General features: G+C 39.2%; 1 protein-coding gene across 1 annotated transcript; it reads left to right on the plus strand.

Moving 5' to 3' along the window:
- The first annotated feature begins 353 nt into the window (after positions 1–353).
- On the plus strand, positions 354–15,133 carry CCT8 (chaperonin containing TCP1 subunit 8). The gene is made up of 15 exons (XM_019467817.2): positions 354–501; positions 3,370–3,460; positions 4,301–4,380; positions 6,207–6,356; positions 6,813–6,993; positions 7,103–7,164; positions 8,044–8,181; positions 9,529–9,707; positions 10,414–10,480; positions 10,559–10,646; positions 10,728–10,843; positions 11,193–11,264; positions 11,343–11,507; positions 11,813–11,932; positions 14,912–15,133. The coding sequence occupies exons 1-15, from the start codon at positions 442–444 to the stop codon at positions 14,987–14,989; spliced, it is 1,647 nt and encodes a 548-aa protein (XP_019323362.1). The 5' UTR covers positions 354–441; the 3' UTR covers positions 14,990–15,133.
- The last annotated feature ends 1,301 nt before the right edge of the window (positions 15,134–16,434 follow it).

Here is a 16,434-nt window from a genome sequence, read left to right on the forward strand (position 1 = left end):
AGGGGGGAAGGGCACACCAGCCCTGACCTTGTGGGTGGGTCTGGAAGATTTCGTGCAAGTTAAATCTTAGGAGGAGTGGGTTTCAGGTCACAGATGGCAAATATCACATATCCCGACCTTGGAGTCTTGGCAAAGGGGTTAAATCGGAACGAGTCATAACGGCCCGACCGCTTGCGCGTGCGCCAGCCAGAAGACCAAAGGCCCGCCCTGCGAGTGCCGTAACCGATCGACAAGATCGAGGATCGTCAACTCAGTTCTGGCTGCGGGAACTGCTTTTTCTCGCGAGGCTTCTGACCAGGAGGCTAAGGAAGGGGCAGGCTCAGCTGGAAAGAAAGGAGGAGCGTAAGGTCGCCGCACGCTGCGTTCCCAGGAGGCTTTGCGTGCCCCTCGCTTCCTCCGGCATCTTCTGAGCGAGCGCGTGAACGGCGATTTGCAGAGGCCATGGCGCTTCACGTCCCCAAGGCCCCGGGCTTTGCCCAGATGCTTAAGGAGGGGGCGAAGGTAAGCAATGGAAGAAGGGAGAGGGAGGAGAGTCGACGTAGGGCTGCGGCGGCTAGAGGGAAGAAGGGCCTGGTAACGGGCCGGGTGTGCTCCCTGGGTACAGCGGTCGGAGGCAGAGAAGATTCCAGAAAGGGAGGTGTTCGGTGAAGGGGGGCGAAGGAGGGGATTCGGCCACTAAGGCGAGCGGGTATTTTCTTTCTTCCCCGATGCAGGGAAGGGTCGACGGGCAGAAGGAGCAAGAGAGAGGCAAGGCCGCAGGATTCGTATTCTGTGTTTCCTCGCTGGGCAAAAGGAAAGCCGTTCGTGCATTTTCCCTCCATCCCTAAAACCGGGCTGACTTGCCACTCTACCCTTAAAGGGTGTTTTGAGGGTGAAGTCGAATAATGTAGGCTTGGGAACCGCGAAGCCAGTTGACACTGTTCAAGGAGGGGGTAATCCGGAGAGAAGAGGGACAGGGGCCAGTTCTCGACGGTTTTCCTTCAGATGAGCATTAGAGGGCTCCCCGTTTCGTTCGCAGCAGTGCGTTGTGGTAGGACAAACGTTACCCAATCCAAATGGATTCTTTCCCAACTAGGTTAGCTGGCTTGATGTAAAACCAACCCCCAGATCTTCCTTGCCTCGTCTTTAAATTGACCAAAAGATGGTACCTTTGACTTGTAACTATCTGACTTTGTAAGTGTAAGAGACACCCTGGGCTAATTAAAACGACTTCGTTTTATGCCCAGATTATGAATGTATTTCAAGAGCATAATTTGTGAAAACATCTTAATATATACTGCTGATAAATTTGTCTCTTGTGTTCAAATCAAATCTTGGCTTTATTTGTCCCCCAAATTCCCTATGCCTCATTAAAGAGATCTAATTTATTGTCGTGCAGTTTACAGTAACAGTTTTAGGGAACTAGGTCATTGTTTGCAGAATACACTTTTGGGATAACAACATATCACATATCAGGGTTTAATGTAAATATTGGTAAAACAGCTTTGCAGGTAATGACATGGACTGCTCACTTTAATTTTTTTTAACGTTTATTTATTTTTGAGAGAGACACGCACAGTGCAAGCAGGGGAGGGACAGAGAGAGGGAGACACAAAGTCCGAAGCAGCCACCAAGCCCTGAACTGTGAACGCAGAGCCCGATGCGGGGCTCGAACTCACGAGCTGTGAGATCATGACCTGATCCGAAGTCAGACACTCAACCTACTGAGCCACCCAGATGCCGCATGGACTGCTTACTTTAAAAAGATTGCAATTTTTTCATAATTTTTATTTTGAGGCTGAAATAAACGGTCAAATCAGGATAACTTCAAATAATGATAAAGGAAATAAAGAATACTGTAGTAAAAATAAATAAAAAGATTAGATAGAAAGTACTGTAGTAGAGAATGAAGTAAACGAGTCTGCCTCCCCCAAAAAAGGGAAGAGTCAGGAATAGATAGAACCAGTAAATAAGATGTTCAAGGAAGAACTTTTAGCTTAGTCCTAAGCGACAGAAAGAATCAGCCAAGGTTGAAGAGGGCAGTATTCCAGGCTGAAAAACCAGTAAGTATAAAGGCCTTGAGGATGAAATGAGTTTGACCTGTTAAAAAAGAAAACAGCAAGAGAGGTAATGAGGTTGAAGCTCATCAAGGGAAAGCAAAAATGGTGAGAGATGACTTCAGAGGAGCTGTAGGTTAGGACCAGAACATATAGGACCTTGTAGCCTTCAGGAGGGATTTACATTTTATCCTAAGAGTGACGGCAGACCGTTGATGGGATCTGATTTATGATCACATTGCTGTTCCTCAGAGAACGGGTAAAGGGAAAAAACTAGAGTGTAAGCCAGGTCAGACTAAATGCTTTCATAAGAGTCCGTCAACCCTTGACTCTGAAGACACTACTTCTAAAGTAATGATTATTCACCTCGTTTGGATGACAGTTCCTTTTATGAGTAGTATAAAAGCCACGTCTTATGGCCTAGGATAGAACTGTCTCCTAGAAGCTCTTCAATGATGGAAGTATTCTCTATTCATTCTGGTACAGTATCCATGAGCCGCATGTGCCTACTGGACACTGGAACTGTGGCTACTGCAGTGGAGAAACCGAATTTTTAATTTTAATTACTTGCAATTTAACCACAGGTGACCAGTGGCTCCTTTATTGGGCGTAGCAACTGTATAAAAATGTTCACATGAACAAACTGGAAGCTCATGAAACCCATCTGAAGCTACATGTAAATCTCAATTCTAAAAGAAGTCCAGTGTAAAATTTGAGAATTTTCGTATTGTGAGCAGTTGCAGCAATTTTTCAATGTGTATGCATTGGAATTGTGTTGCAATTCACAAGAGCGTTCAGCAGTCAGGATACTAAACATTTGGGCAGCAGGTGTGTTAAGTGGGATTTCCCAGTGATCGGAAAACTGATGGTTTTATGATGCTCAGGCTCCTAACAATAAAAGAAATATACCATATTTCAACTTTTCAAAAAGTAATGATAAACTCTGAAGAGGTATTTTTACCTAAAATATCTTATCTTTTGCTGATCGATCGTAGCATTCTTTCTTGTACTTTTCACAACATTTAAAAATATGTACATGCTTTACATTTTATATATATATATACATATATATATACATTTTTATATATGCTTTATGTTTTGACGTGTAAGTAGATACATGTGGTCTCTGAAAATTTCATTATATTCAACCAGTGAGCAAATTTACGGATCATTTGAAGCACCATGCTTTACATACATAAACTTTGCTTGATTTTTTTTCAACAGTCCTGTGAGGTAGGTACTATTATTATCCCCATTTTACAGATGAAGAAGATTATTGTGTTTCACTGTTTTGTCTAATCAGAAGGGTTTTTGTTTTTGGTTTATTTTACAGCATTTTTCAGGATTAGAAGAGGCTGTATACAGGAACATACAGGCTTGCAAGGAGCTTGCCCAAACAACTCGTACAGCATATGGACCAAACGGTAATTTCTAAATTCATGTTTTAAAAGATACAGTACTAGAATTTTGTGTGCTAGCTTCTTCAAACTTATTCTGTGAGAATATGATACATAAACTGAGTTTTAGCTATAATACAAAAGTAATTGTATAGTTTATTGCCACCAGTGTAATGTTTTCAGTTTTTAATCAACAACTCATATCTCTTTAGAAAAGTAGGAATCAAAATGTTAATTTTTATCATATTGAGAGGATAGAAAAATTACGGAGCTTTCACCATTGAGATATGGTACCTAATGTAAGGGAGAAAATCTCTCTTGCCTCCTATCGTCAACTGAGTTTAATTGACACAAATGTATGGAAAGCAGTAAAACTATACTTTTTTTTCTAATGTTTATTTATTTTGTGGGGGGAGGGACAGCAAGAGAGGGAGAGAGAGAATCCCAAGCAGGCTCCACACTGTCAGCACAAAGCTTGATGCAGGGCTTGAACCTACAAACTGAGGTCATAATCTGAGCTGAAATCAAGTCAGACAGTTAACTGAGCCACCCAGGCGCCCCAAAACTAGATTTTTTTGGTCTTTTCTACACGTTAATGTAATTTACATTTATTGAACAAAACTATGAGAAGATTGACATCCTCCCAGGTAAACATTATAGGAGATTAGAAAGGACAGGAATAATGACAGGGGTCCCATTAGGGTGCCAGAGTAGATAATATGTGTTGAGTTTTTACAAAGTTACCTTAAGAAATAGATACAAGTTTATATTTCTTGACTAAATTTTGGGGGGTATTTGGAGACGGATTTGAGCTTATTTTTCCCCCCCTAACTTTTTTTTTCTGTGTTTTGTTTTTTGTTTTTTTAGGAATGAACAAAATGGTTATCAACCACCTGGAGAAGTTGTTTGTGACAAACGATGCAGCCACTATTTTAAGAGAGCTAGAAGTAGGTCATTACTTTGAAGCCAAGAAATGTTTTGGTGATGTCAAAAATTGAGTGTATATGTATATATTTTTAAAGTTTATTTATTTATTTGGAGGGAGAGGGGGAGAGAGAGCACACAAGCAGGTTGAGGGGCAGAGAGAAGGAGAGACAGAATCCCCAGCAGGCTCCATGCCATCAACACAGAGCCCAATGTGGGGCTTAAGCTCAGAAACTGTGAGATCATGACCTGAGCCGAGATCAAGAGTCAGAGAGACGCTTAACCAACTGTGCCAGCCAGGTGCCCCCAAAATTAAACCTATTTTAACATAGAAGAAACCTCTTAGGATAATAAGGGACTATTTTTTTCCCAACTTGAAAATTTATTATGTAGTTTTAACTTTTTAGCTGCTTAAATTTAAAAATCTCCCAAGTTATTAATTCATGGAGGCTTGCTTGTGATAAAAATACATTTGCTAATAATCATATCAAATTGAGTATGCTGTCTCGTTCTGTAGAGTATAACACCGAAGTGAGTTATTCAAAAATGCAGAAACAGCTGATACTTAAAACAGTTGTTTAAAAAAAAAAATTAAACCAGGTCTTTGGCTTTGTGAAAATGAAACACAAAAATGGTGGCATTTTGCTTTGCTTACCTGCAGTTTTGATATTGCAGAGTGTGTAGAATAGATTCTGCAGGCAGAATTACAAGTAAAGTCTGGCACCTGAACATCAGAGAACTCTTCCTCATCTAGCTGCTCTGTAGTTGAAAGATGTTTTCAACTTCAAGAAATTGTCCTGAACTTAGCTCTTAGAGAATTGTAGCTTAATCTTTTCAAATGAAACTATAGGTGTGTTAACATTTCTCTAACTGCTTAAATAACTAAATAATATTGTTAATGTAGTGAACAAAACAAATTTAATTCCACAAGGAGGAATTAGTCTTTGTGAGTGTTAATGTTGGACGCTATGGTGGTCTCAGGAGTTATTCAGCCATGATGGAAATATTGCCTCAATAAAAACCATAGTGTCAACTTTGTAGTATTCTCACCGCTATCAGTGGTTACTCCTTGCTTGGTTTTTAAACCCTAAATCCAAAGGATAGACTACTTAAAATCTTGATACCTTTTTTTTTTTTTTTTTAAGAAACCTCTGTCTTCTAAAAAGCCACAATTGATACTCCTTACAATAGAAATGTACATAGGCATTGAGACTCGTGATTAAATGGGTGGTTATTTTGGTTTTTAATGCCTAGGTTTGGTTTTTGGAATTACTTTTTTAACTTAGTGGACATGTAATTTTCTGCACCTTATGTGCAGAGATGTATGTACTGGGTGACTGGCCATCAAAAGAAGATACGGTTTCAGGTTGTTTGCATTTGTAGTGATGCCTTTGTGCTGATAGTCTCTGAGGGATTGGGACTGTCTTCTGGCCACCGCACTGAATAGTATGTAGCAGTGTGATTTTGGAGTTACCTGGCCCACAGGGAGATTGAAGTGTATTAGCTTAAGAAAAAACGGAAAATGAGGGGCACCTGGGTGGCTAAATTGTATAAGCATCCAACTCTTGGTTTCAGCTCAGGTCACGATCTCGCAGTTGGGGAGTTCGAGCCCTGCATCAGGCTGTGCTGACCGCTCAGAGCCTGGAACCTGCTTTGGATTCTGTGCCTCCCTCTCTGCCCCTGCCCTGCTCGTGCTCTGACTCACTCATTCTCTGTCTCTCTCTGGCAAAAATATATAAATATGTAAAAATTAAAAAAAAATTTTTTTTAAAGAAATGAAAATGAAAAACTTCACATTGCTTTCAGGATCAAATGTTTTGCACTTTAAAATTCAAACCCCTTCTACCAGGTACAGCATCCTGCTGCAAAAATGATCGTAATGGCTTCTCACATGCAAGAGCAAGAGGTTGGAGATGGCACAAACTTTGTGCTGGTGTTTGCTGGAGCCCTTCTGGAACTAGCTGAAGAGCTGCTGAGAATTGGGCTCTCGGTTTCAGAGGCGAGTGTTCATTTTGTAATGTACTTTTATTTAATTTGTGCCTGTATAGAGTCATCGTTGTAGTAATAGTTAACATTGAGCAGTTTACTCTGTGCCAGGCATTGTAGTACATGTGCTGTCTATGCAGTATCTTAGTCCATCCTTACAAGAATCGTGTGAGTAATTAAAAATTAATAAAAATTAATTCTCTTTTATTTTAGATGAGGAAAGTGACACTTAGAAAAATCTTACTCAAGATCTTAACAGCTAATAAGTGACAGCATTCAATTTCGGGCCATCACAAAAGCCTACACTCGTGATGAGCACGTCCTGCCACGAATGCTGTTCTGAAAGTGCTTTGTCATTTTATATGGAAAATAAATACCCATATTCGTTGGGGTCCCAAAATAAGCTATATTTTAAAGTCATGTCAAAATTGTGTCTTCTGAAGAAACACTTTGGGTTTTTACATTTAAGGTCATAGAAGGTTATGAAATAGCCTGCAGAAAAGCCCATGAGATTCTTCCTGATTTAGTTTGTTGTTCTGCAAAAAATCTTCGAGATGTTGATGAAGTGTCCTCTGTGCTCCATACCTCCATAATGAGTAAACAGTACGGCAATGAAGTGTTTCTGGCCAAGCTCATTGCTCAGGCATGTGGTGAGTAAATCTCAGTAAATGAAAAGATCCAAACTAAAAATGTTCTAATGAGACTAAGATATTTTCTTTGTTGTCTCCATCTTTTGACGTGTCTCGTTTTCTTAAACAGTGTCTATTTTTCCTGATTCCGGCCATTTCAATGTTGATAACATCAGAGTGTGTAAGATTCTGGTAAGTCTAGAAAATGCATAAGTGTTGTCTAATAGGTCCATTATATTTTGCAAAAAGAAAAAATGTATGTGTTTATCAAAACCCAAATTTTACCTCAGAGTTTGAACATTTAGGACTTTGTTACATTTGTAACATTTTGGTATTCGGAGGTTGTAATACTACTATTAAATTTTAAAGGGTGTTTGATGTATTATCTCCTTATGAAATCATCATTTTTCCATCACAACTTTGAAGGTTGAGAATAATGCATCAAATATTACGTGTTTTGAATTCTTCATGTGTGCTGAATTAAAACCATAACCTTCAGAACCAGTTTTGAATGAGATGTTTTGTTGATCTACAGTAATAGAACTTACATGTTACTGTTGTTAGTATTGAAATAAGAGTATTTTGTATTTAAAAAATTTAGTGCTTCCTGTAGTAAAACCTGTGATTGCAGTTGAGTTTAGCCTACGTAAATATAAGGGTGTGTGTGTATCTGTGTGCACGCTCATGCATGCATAGATGCTATGCATTTTCTGACACTTGTACTGCTTTGTTCCGTCTCCTGTCCCCAGTGCTAACAGCTGTGCCTAGTACATTGGCACCAGGTATTTGGTGAGTGAGTGAATGAATGACTTAGAAGAGTTATTCTCAGTCCTTGGTTGTTCCGGTACCCTGCAGGCCCCCCTTTCATTAATAGCTCATTCTCAGAGTGGTTTCTACCTTAAGTAGACTGGTGTGTTTTACATCCACCACCCCACTCCTTATTCCCAGGAGTCACCCCTTGGCATATTATGTTATGTGGAAAACGTTATTTTTGGTACATGAAGAATTAACAACTGATCCCTGATGTTATTTTCATGAAATCACTGATGATTTGGGTATTCAATCCCTTAGGGCTCTGGTATCTATTCCTCTTCAGTATTGCATGGCATGGTTTTTAAGAAGGAAACTGAAGGTGATGTAACATCTGTCAAAAGTGCAAAAATAGCAGTGTATTCTTGTCCTTTTGATGGCATGATAACTGAAACTAAGGTATGTAGACTTTAAAACCTTAAAAGTAAAAATTTGGGGTTGCCCGTTCGGATTAACATTTTATGATTTTTAAGTTTTTAGGTGGAGATTGTGCTCTTCAGTGAATACTACATAATTATGGAAGATTGTACCATCACACACACATACGCATACACATATATACACTCATATGTATGTGTATATATATGTTACAGGAGTATTTATTTACTTATTTTGAGAGAGAACAAGGGAGAATCAGAGGGAGAGACAATCCCAAGCAGGCTCTGCACTATCAGCACAGAGCCCGACATAGGGCTCGATCCCCTGAAACCGTGAGATCATGACCTGAGCCAAAATCCAGAGTCAGACACTCAACCATCTGAGGCACCCGGATGCCCCAGGATTATATATCTGCTTTAAAAAAAATTTTTTTTGACGTTTATTTATTTTTGAAGGAGAGAGAGACCCAGCGTGAAGGGGGAGGGGCAGAGAGAGGGGGAGACACAGAATCAGAAGCAGTCTCCAGGCTCTGAGCTGTCAGCACAAAGCAGGGCTTGAAGTCACAAACCGCGAGATCATGACCTGAGTAGAAGTCAGATGCTTAACCGACTGAGCCACCCAGGCGCCCCTGTATCTGCTTTTTAAAGTCAGATTCCCTTTCTTTTCTGAATACCTAATTCAGATACTAAATTTGAAACGTGAAATGGTGGCAGTGTTGTTTATGTTCTAGTATACAGCTCTTCTAGTAGTTCTTACATGCTCGGCAAGTAAAATGCTCACTGAATACAAATACTTGTGTGCTCTTCCTTAATGTATTTTAACATTGAGGTCCTATAGCATCCTGAAACAAAATATGCCAATGTAATTTGAAGTTGATAGGTTTTTTTTTAAAAAATACATGTTACGAAGTTTGAAGTTCTTGTTTATAGGTCACTTCTGTCTTGGTCCCTAGAATTCTTAAAATCTGAGTTCATAGTTGTAAAAGTTCCACAGGTTGGCGATAGGCCAGGAAGAGTCATTGAGTCCATATTCTAGAAAAAAAAAATTCAGAACCACGGTGTGGTTGTTTTGGTACGCTAGTTGATGTTTGTCAAAAGACAAATGCCAAGACACCTGCCCAATATATCTAAAATAGGTGTCAGTATTTCTCCCAACTACTCCATCAAAGTGCCTGTCAAAGAGGAAAATGCATCGGTTTTGGGAGTGGGGGGGTCTAGGAATAAGCTGAGTTTCATACATACTTTGTATTTCATAATGCATGTATAATCTCATTATTTTCCCCAAATATTTCTTCAGTAAAATGTTACCCCCGTGCCTTCGGACACCAAGGTACTAAAATGGTTCTTAAGAGCATGTTTGTCTTACTAGGGAACAGTGCTGATAAAGACTGCTGAAGAATTGATGAATTTTAGTAGGGGAGAAGAGAATCTCATGGATGCACAAGTCAAAGCTATAGCTGATACCGGTGCAAATGTCATCGTAACAGGTGGCAAAGTGGCAGACATGGCTCTTCATTATGCCAACAAGTACAATATCATGTTGGTGAGGTAAGACTGCTGTATTCCATTAACCTGTAAATGGCCCTTTGCTGGTGAAACACAAAACACATTCAGTACATGGAGAATTCATGCCTGTTACAAAAGGGCAAATATAACATCTTGGCTCCAAAAGCAGGACTTAACTTGATCTAGAGAGACAGGAAACACCTGTGAGAATGCTTACATTTGCACTGAGAGGTGGAGCAATCAACATGTTATTTGAAGAGGAAGAGGGAAAAGCATTCCAGACAAAAGAAACATTAGAGACCAGACGCAAGCCTGGTACACACTGTCAGAGTGTGGGATCAGGAATGTCATTTTTAACCTTTGAACCCATTTGTGGGGCACACCAGACACCTGACCTACCCGTTCCCACCTCCAAACCAAATCTGCAGCATAAATCACTCCTCTTCCTCACAGCTCATGCGCTTGCCCAGAGTATAGCAAGTTTTCTGTATCCCAGGCCTGCCTTAGTGTTTTAGAACTAGAACTTGTGACATTCTACTGAAACTTGAATTTTCCCAATTCTAGAACACTGCCGTATACACCTGTGTGTGGATTACACTGTGCTGTCCAAACCTGTTCTGAACTTAAATTCAGGATCAAAAGAATGTGACTTTTGGGGACCAGTGTACAGTTTCCCATTTCATCTCTATTTTATTGTGGCGCCTAATGGTGTTAAAATTTTCATTAAGGTCTTCGGGTTTTTTTTAAGGTTGAATTCCAAATGGGATCTCAGAAGACTATGTAAAACAGTTGGTGCTACAGCTCTTCCTAGATTGGTATGTATTTTGGACAACATTAAAAGATAGTACAATGTATTGGAATTACTTTGTTTTACAATAGTCCCTTTCTTACAGACTCCTCCTGTCCTTGAAGAAATGGGACATTGTGACAGTGTTTATCTCTCAGAAGTTGGAGACACACAGGTGGTGGTTTTTAAGCATGGTATGTGGAGATGGCAAAGTATGTTTATTTAAGTGGGGGCTGTTCATTTGCTTGTAGTAATATTTTTAAATTTATTGACAGAAAAGGAAGATGGTGCCATTTCTACCATTGTGCTTCGAGGCTCTACAGACAATCTGATGGATGATATAGAAAGGGCAGTAGATGACGGTGTTAACACTTTCAAAGTTCTCACAAGGGTTAGTATTAGCAGTGATCTTAATTTTAACTGTTAAAGGTAGTTTATGGTTGTTCTTGAGTTAAATGTACCTTCAGTTGCTTAAGCATGTTCTTAGTGCTGTGGACATGCAGATGAGGTATTGTGTGCTGCTCCCATTCCCCACTTTGGTTCTCCTCTTTCATATACCAGACCCTACGTACAGTAAGGTAATTTGCCCAGATTATTCCATTTTTACAAAATTTGTAATTAGAATTTGAGTAACAGTACCTCTAGTCTGGTTGGAGTACTGGAGTCTGAGAAGATTAGGAAACTATAAATTGCTTCTTCGTAAAAAAAAAAATTTTTTTTTTTTTAACTACATATTGTAGGATAAACGTCTTGTTCCCGGAGGTGGAGCAACGGAAATCGAATTAGCCAAACAGATCACGTCATATGGAGAGGTATAGCTTTCTTTGTATAAATTTCCTTCCTTCGTGTTCCTTGAATAAAATACAATACTAAACACGTTTTTCTTGTAGACCTGTCCTGGACTGGAACAGTATGCCATTAAGAAGTTTGCAGAGGCATTTGAAGCTATTCCCCGGGCACTGGCAGAAAATTCTGGAGTGAAAGCCAATGAAGTAATCTCTAAACTTTATGCAGTACATCAAGAAGGAAATAAAAATGTTGGATTAGATATTGAGGTATTTGGAAAAAAAAAAACTATGAATTTAAACTTTTATTTCGTGAATGTGTAATATAAAAATGGAAGTAGTAAGTTTAAAAGAAAATCAAAAATGTTCTGATTTTTTAAGCAAATGATTTTCATAACAAAGAGCTCTGACAGTTTGTCTATGGTTTTCCTTAAAATAGTCTTTATTTTATATTGTGTGTAGGAGAGGACTTTTGCCTGGCAACATCCAGGCAAAGAGCCCTGGGGTTTTGTTACTGAGTTAATTTTCACATAAGAATTTAGAGTGAAGGAGTGAAAATTGTTTTGTACCAACAGGCTGAAGTTCCCGCTGTAAAGGACATGTTGGAAGCTGGTATTCTAGACACTTACTTGGGAAAATACTGGGCTATCAAACTGGCTACGAATGCTGCTGTCACTGTACTTAGGGTGGATCAGGTGAGTTACAAGTGAAATTTTGATCTTTAAAAGTACTAATTTTCATGTGGGTCAGTAGTGTATTTTTATGGAACCAGAATATAGCACAGTTCTCATTCTACTCAAAAGTGTGTTTCTAAAGTTCCCCCCCCCCCCGCCCACTTATTTTTTTCTGTTACAGTTTTAAATTGTATTTAGTATATTTCAACGAATTTGAAAGGATCTTTCCAGTGAAAGAAACTTCTGCCATTTTTAAACTGGAATCGTTAAAACAAACTTAAGGTTTATAGTTTTCGGACTTTTTTTAGCCTAAGGATCTCTTTATACAAGCAGTCTGGAGAGGGAGTTTACTGTGTACTAATGTGGAATGTGGAAGGCCCATAAAGCCCTGAAACACATGTGTGCCACCAACTTTAAGGAAAACGAAACCTCTACTTGTGCATGGAGGTAGAATCTATGTGTTTAAAGTTCTTCTGGGTGTGACAAATTATATCTTGAAGGAACTGAAAGAAAAGTGTTAAAAATCATAGTATTTTTGACCTTTTTTTTCCAAGAGGGTAGTGGGAGGGAGATTGTGGCACAGAGGAAAATGGTAGGTTCAGATATAAGCTTGAATTCAAAGTTTTTCCAAAAGATGTTTTCTAGTAAAACAGTGAAATCCATTTTCTTGCAGATTTCTCAAACTGATTATTAAGCAATAAACTATTCGTAAATACTTAATGGAAAATTGGAATTGCAAGGGGCCTAGGGCAGATCCATTAGGTGGAAATCATGCCAAATTAATTTTGGGAGAAGCAAGTTGTAGGTAAAAACTAAACGAGAAGGAAATTAGACTTACTCTAGGCATAACAAGGACTAGTTCGTGGTAATTACAGCAAACATTCCATCTCAGTAAGAGAAAGAACAATTTTTTCCTAGCTTGAGATGACCAGAAAATGGAGCTGGATGTCCAATTTCAACCCATTGGAAATAAATTGGATGTTCATGTACTGGATTTACTAATAGGTGTTTTTATATCAGTAAATTTAGGTAATTTTCAGTGGAAGAATGCGGTTTTGGAGTTCTGAAATGATAATAGAAGCCTAAGGAAATGGTTGTTTTAAAAATTAGCATGTGGCTAATAGGGGAAGCTTAAAATAGAAAGGGACAGGGGAAGCTGAGTATATTGAAGCATGAGGTAATCCGGAATTGTAATAGAGGAACTTTTTTGAATGTCCATTACCCAAATGACATAATAATTGTAATAATACAAGTTCCTTGATCACAAAGACACTTGTCAGTTTTGGTTTTAAACTGGGAAGTCTCTGTTACAGTAGAGGATGTTCGTTGTTATGTGTCCCTGGTCTTTGCTAAAATACATGATCTGAAGAACCCATGACTATCAATAACCAGTTTGTTAATAACTATAGTGAACTTGTACTCTTTAATAGTTCTAACTAATTTTGTATAGTATATAGTCTGGAAAGGGACATGTAAATCAAGTTTTAAGTGTTGGATAATGTGGAGCTGGGTTCATCTTTGTTCGAGTGTTTATTTCACTAGTTGTCAAGATATAGTCCCCAAATCAACAGCATCAAGATAACCTAAGAACGTGAAAAATTATATATAAATCCTCAGGCCCCTAAGCAGTCCCACTGAGTTAGAAACTCTGGAAGAAGGCCAGGAGTTTTCTATTTTTTTATTATCTTTTTTTTTAATGTTGGTTTCTGAGAGCATGAGCAGGGGAGGGGGAGAGGAAGAGGGAGACGCAGAATCTGAAGCAGGCTCCAGGCTCTGAGCTGTCAGCACAGAGCACAACGCGGTGCTCGAACTCACGGACCATGAGATCATGATCTGAGCCGAAGTCAGATGCTTAACTGACTGAGCCACCCAGGCACCCCAGGAGTATGTTTCAAATAAGCTCTGCAATGATTGGTGCCTACCAGCTTGAGAACTGTTGTTCTGGCTGTCTTTTTTAATCAAGCTACACTTAGGTTCTAAAATTGTCCTTAGTGCCTTTAATTCAGTCTGAACTTAATCTCAATTAGTAAAATGTTACTCCAAGGATTTCAAGGTTAGATTTCCTCTAGAAGCTTCTGAAAAGGGGTGCTGAATCTGTTGGAAGTGGTGGTGAAGATGTTTTACAGTTTAGTGTTGCTTGAGACACATCCCCAACCCCTTGATGTTGTACAGAAAGATCTCAGTCCTGTCAATTTGGGAAGCAAAGAATACTGTTTATAGTTTTGAGATTCAGAATGTAGATTAGAGTTTGAGAGTTCCACTTTGAGGAAGCTAATTTAGCTTCTCCCAAATTTATTTGAACCCAGAGTTGCCACCACCCTTTTTTTCTCCAAACGAATCCTTTAAAAAATGCTAGATGGTTATATTTGCAAAGTACTTGGTTAATGCATTCTAGATAAATTAGAGGTTTCCTGCTGTGTTCTTTTAAGTTACCAGGGAAGTCTCCCTACTTGGCTAACGTTTTTTGAATACACACTTCCTACCACATGAATGGTTTTCATTTTACAGGTACTAGGAAATTTCAGTATTAAATTTTTATACATATTTGTTTATGTACCAACCACTTTAGATTATAATGGCAAAACTGGCAGGTGGACCTAAAGCTCCTAAACCACAAGGAAATTGGGATAAAGATGGTTGGCAAGACGAACTTCATATATAAGTAGCAAATCAGGTGCCGAGCTGACGGATTTATACTAGTAATGCATGCAGATATTTTTCACATTCGGCTCACAGGGCCATTGAGTTCTTGAAGTGCGTGTCTCAAAATGCCCTTCACTAACGTGCGTGGATCGTGTGGCCGGCTGTTCATGTCCATAAAAGCAGGAAACGCTTTGCTGGAAGCTAACAACTTGATGTTGATAGAGCCTCATATGCAGTTTATAACAGATAGCTTATGTTGAGATGATTGCTTCATCTTGAATCAGCCTCAGAAAAATATTTTCTCTTCATTTTAAAGGTTGAGTTTATAAGTATGTGCTTATGGTTTTGTTTTCTCAGATCATCATGGCAAAACCAGCCGGTGGGCCCAAACCTCCAAGTGGGAAGAAAGACTGGGATGATGACCAAAATGATTGACTGCCTTAGTTTTTACTGTAGGTGAAGACTACGTTTGTAGTAATAGTCTAGGAATTGCCTGATGTTTTCATATTTTCCTTAAATTAAGAAGTGTTTTGTGTTTATATCCTCAGCTGGATGATAAATAAACAGGTTGCTATCGAAGCCTCATAGTCTGATGAGCACCGTTCTTGGATGTAAATGACCTGTTTGTCTCAACCTTGGTAATGAAATTAGCTGTGGGACTGAAGGCAAGCCACTTAAGTAATTAGGGACCTGTTCCTGTGTGTATCTGGCCTGCTGCCTTTTTGGAACACAGCCGTGCTTCTGTATTTACATATAGTCTATGGCTGTTTCCTGCAAGGAAATGGCAATGAAGTAGTCATGAATAGAGACCAAGTGACCTACAGGGCCAAAAATATTTGATATCCCTTACTTTGCAGGAAGCCTGTCAACCCCCAGACTGGATTTCAGGGGTTTTTTTCACATCTCTGCTCTGGGAATTCTAAGATTTGAGAGGACATGTTTTTAATACCCATTTGTTGAATGGCTTAGTTAAAATAGTCTAGCAGTGTAGTATAAAGACAGTTGTAATACCACTGAAAACGTATCTGCTAATAGAAATTCGGTTTTTGTAAAGTAGATCTTGTTTTTTCTTAAGATCAAGTAAGGAGTTTTGAAAAAACTTAACATGAAAGGTCAACTGATTTTATGGGACATGTGCTAACTCCTATGTCTTGGTCACGTAATAATCTTTGGTCTTTGAATAACATTTTGAAGGCGCCTGGGTGGTTCAGTCGGTTAAGCATCTGACTCTGGATTTCTGCTCAAGTCCTGGTCTGTTTGTGAGATGGAGCCCCGGGTTGGGCTTGGGGCTGACAGCACAGGGCCTGCTTGGGAGTGTGTCCCCCTCCCCCGCATGCACACTCTCAAAATGAATAAACGTTAAAAAATAAAAAGTTACATTTTTTAAAAAAATTGTTTTTGGTATTTGAAAGGAAATTTTGGAAGCAGTAAGACTCACTGGGTCTTAGGTAGTAAGTGTCGAGAGTAATGGAAGTTTAGAGAACGGAGGCTGAGCCTTAAGGTTTAGGATTGCACGCAACTTCCAGATGCTGGCGCTCGCTTGGGTAAAAGGACAGTTCGCAGACTTTCTCTGGCATGCTGGCATTAAGGGGACCTGGTACTGAATTACTTAAGAGTCGCAGGAGTGTCTACTTTGGGTCTGTTCACAGAAAAAGAGCAGAGTCAGGCCTACACCCCAGCTTATGTACACTGTATGGTGTCAGCAGAATTGTAGGTAAGAGACTTCTTCCAAGTATGTACTACTGCCATTATCTAATGTCTGCTTATAAAGTCAACACTTTTTAAAAATACATTTGAAGTTTCATTAGCCAAACGTATTTTAAAATGTTACGTGGTAGAGTAAGAACACAACTTTACATCTTCCAAGTAACAAAACAAGG

This window comes from Panthera pardus, unplaced genomic scaffold (genome assembly GCF_024362965.1).
Source record: "Panthera pardus isolate Hobbes unplaced genomic scaffold, ASM2436296v1 HiC_scaffold_16, whole genome shotgun sequence".
Classification (NCBI taxonomy): Eukaryota; Metazoa; Chordata; class Mammalia; order Carnivora; family Felidae; genus Panthera; species Panthera pardus.